At 43.8% G+C, this 2,769-nt stretch overlaps 1 protein-coding gene across 5 annotated transcripts in view; it reads right to left on the bottom strand.

Moving 5' to 3' along the window:
* FAM184A (family with sequence similarity 184 member A) overlaps positions 1-2,769 on the bottom strand; it is a 265,054-nt gene that overhangs the window by 54,632 nt on the left and 207,653 nt on the right. For all 5 annotated transcript variants that reach the window (XR_002097914.1, XM_019520036.1, XM_019520038.1 and 2 more), the window contains exon 12: positions 1,738-1,865. Coding sequence is in view for 4 of the 5 variants with exons in the window: in XM_019520036.1 (XP_019375581.1) it covers positions 1,738-1,865 (128 nt within the window). In the remaining variant the exon portion in view is untranslated. The remainder of the gene's footprint in view (positions 1-1,737; positions 1,866-2,769) is intronic.

Genomic DNA, 2,769 nt, shown 5'->3' with positions numbered 1-2,769 from the left:
CAGGACCCGCCTCTAATGCCCCTAAGCATAATCTCCCCTGCTGGCCCCTTGTGGACATGCGCCAGGAAAACTCTCTCAAAAAGCTTCCCCAGGATCGAGGTAAGACCAACTGGTTTATAGTTTCCTGGGTCCTCCTTCCTCCCTTTTTGAAAATGGGAACCACATTGGTTCTTTTCCAGTTGAAAAGCCACTTCAGGGGTCCTGCAATGACCTCTACTAATTCCCTCAGCACTCTGGGGTGGAGATCGTCAGGACCTGCTGATTTAAATACGTCCAGTCCCTCCAGAAGTTCCCTGACTAGGTCCTCACTGACCCTAAGCCTGGGTGCACCTCCCCTGGGACCTATGGGGATCCTGGGGCGGGGGGAGGGCAGGGGTGACCCGGTGCCTGCTCAGAAAAATGGAGGCAAAGAAATTGTTAAATAAGATGACCCTCCCATAATTGTTAAATAAGATGATCTTCCCATAATTAGATTCTATATATGGAAAATTATAACAAACTTTATAATTTTTCCATGTATAGGATCAAATTTGGGGGGTGGGGGAAGTCATCTTAAATTCAGAGTTGTCTTGGATTTGGTTAAATATGGTAGTTAATGCCATTCAAAAGGGGCTGGGTAGTCTTATAGCTAATTTTTACTTTTAAGACCTGAATTGGGATCTGATTTATCATTTCCATTTCTGTTTCCAAAAGAAAATGGGGGGAGAGAACAGCTTTAAAGAATCCCTTCTTTTTAGCCACTAAGGCTGCTTTCAAACTTAACCCCACCCCCACCTCCACAAAGTGTGCTCTATCAGAAGCAGCAGCGCATTACTTTGACCTGCCTTTGCAGTATCCATATAGATCGGGTACATCAGTGGGGCTTTTTGGCACTTTTAGTTATAGCTGACTCAATCACCTATTAGATAAAAGTGCCAAAAAACCCACTGAAGTGCCCAATTTATACAGACATCAGGCAAGCCAGGTCTAACAAACACCCTGCCTCTTCTGGGCATGCACTGGGCTTAGCATGGGAGTGCGCCCAGTTTAAAGTAAAGCACCACTTCTCTTTTTTTTTTTTTTAACATCTGTGAGCAGCCTAATGGACAGATCCTGTTTAGCCTTCATATACTTAAGTGTTGGATACGTAGCCACTTAGCTGCAGGTTTTGGCAGTTAAGCACAGTTCAGGATTACATTTCCCCCTGTGGTGGAACAGGATCACCCTTCACTCCTACCTACCCACGGTAACATGGACTTTTTTTAGCCCAGCAGCCTAGGGCACTTGCCCAGGGAGCAGGAGAGTGGGTTCTAGGTCTCCCATGCTTAGACGGAATTCAAACCAAGGTCTAGTGCTTCCTAGCAAAGAGTCTACTCACTCTCCCCCCTGTAGCCTGCTTCAGAGAGAAAGAGTCGTTTCCTTCTAAAGTCTTGCTAGCAGATGAGGGCTATTAGATTAACTTTAATGGAAAACAATGTTTGCACTCTGACTATAGCTGCTGAGCTCTCAAAATCACTGTACAATTTTTCAACATATATATAGTTTACAGACAAACTGGGAATTATTTTCCAACTTCTAATTAAATCTGTTGAAGGAAGAGGGCAGATTAGGCAAGCTAGAGGAAGAAGATACACTATGTACTGACTTCAGCTGCTATCCAAAGATTAAACTTCTTAATTTATAATAGCCTTATACTTCAGAGAACAGACAATACTGATTTCATAATTTTACACTTAATTACCAATAATGCTTATTTACCTGTCGTCTTCCAAGTTCTATGCTTCTGTCAAGTTCCATTTTAGCAGCTACCAATTCTTGTTGATGATTATGCCTTAGCTGGTCAATTGCTGCTGCGTGTTGATGATTTAGCTCTGAGCGCAAGGAAGCTGGTAATCATAAATAATAATAAAAGTTTGTTTTGTAATCAGTATCATTAAGATAATGGTCCAGATTTGATAAAATTTTGCTGCTATGTAATACATAGAAAGGAAGAAAATTATTCCTATAAATTAACCTATTACATTTATGCTGAACTTGTCTAGGTGATTTATGGTCTACAACCCTCCATTTCATGCAAAGTCAGATTTATTCAAGACTAGAATGGGAGATACCAAATGAAAACCTGAGATACCCACAGCATGTTGTACTCATGATTCAGTACTCTTGGGCTAAGTACAGATAGACAAAAGACTCAAGGCTGAATTTGATTAAATCTTTCCCAGTTAGTCTGAGCTGCATAGATTGAACCAACAAACAAGTGAACAGACATTTATTTTTGACTAGCCAACTGCCTGTCAAGAATGATGTCCAGTCCTCAGCACGGCTTTGGAATCATGGCGGTACTCCCCCGCACTTGGAACACTCTGATTGGCTGTATCCGTCAGCCAATCAGAGTGCAAATAAAGTTTCATAATTGGTAGGGTTGGAAGGGGCCTGAGCAGATCATCAAGTCTGACCCCCTGCCATGACAGGAAAGAGTACGGGGGTCAAACGACCCCAGCAAGGTGTTCATCTAGCCTCCTCTTAAAGACCCCGGGGTAGGAGCCAGCACCACTTCTCTTGGAGGTTGGGTCCAGTTCCTAGCCGCCCTGACAGTGAAGTAGCGCCTACTGATATCTAGCCTGAATCTACCCTCTGCCAGCTTGTGACTGTTATTCCTAGTCACTCCTGGCAGTGCTCGGGGGAACAGGGATTCTCCCAATGCCTGCTGGTCCCCTCTGACTAGTTTGTAACAGGCCACTAGATCCCTGCTCAGCCTTCTCTTGTGCAGGCTGAACAGGTTCAGGTCCC

Source organism: Gavialis gangeticus, unplaced genomic scaffold, assembly GCF_001723915.1.
Source record: "Gavialis gangeticus isolate Ggan-Ray unplaced genomic scaffold, GavGan_comp1, whole genome shotgun sequence".
Lineage (NCBI taxonomy): Eukaryota > Metazoa > Chordata > Crocodylia > Gavialidae > Gavialis > Gavialis gangeticus.
The sequence above is the reverse complement of the archived record's forward strand: the minus strand, read 5'-3'. Positions and strand labels throughout refer to the sequence as shown.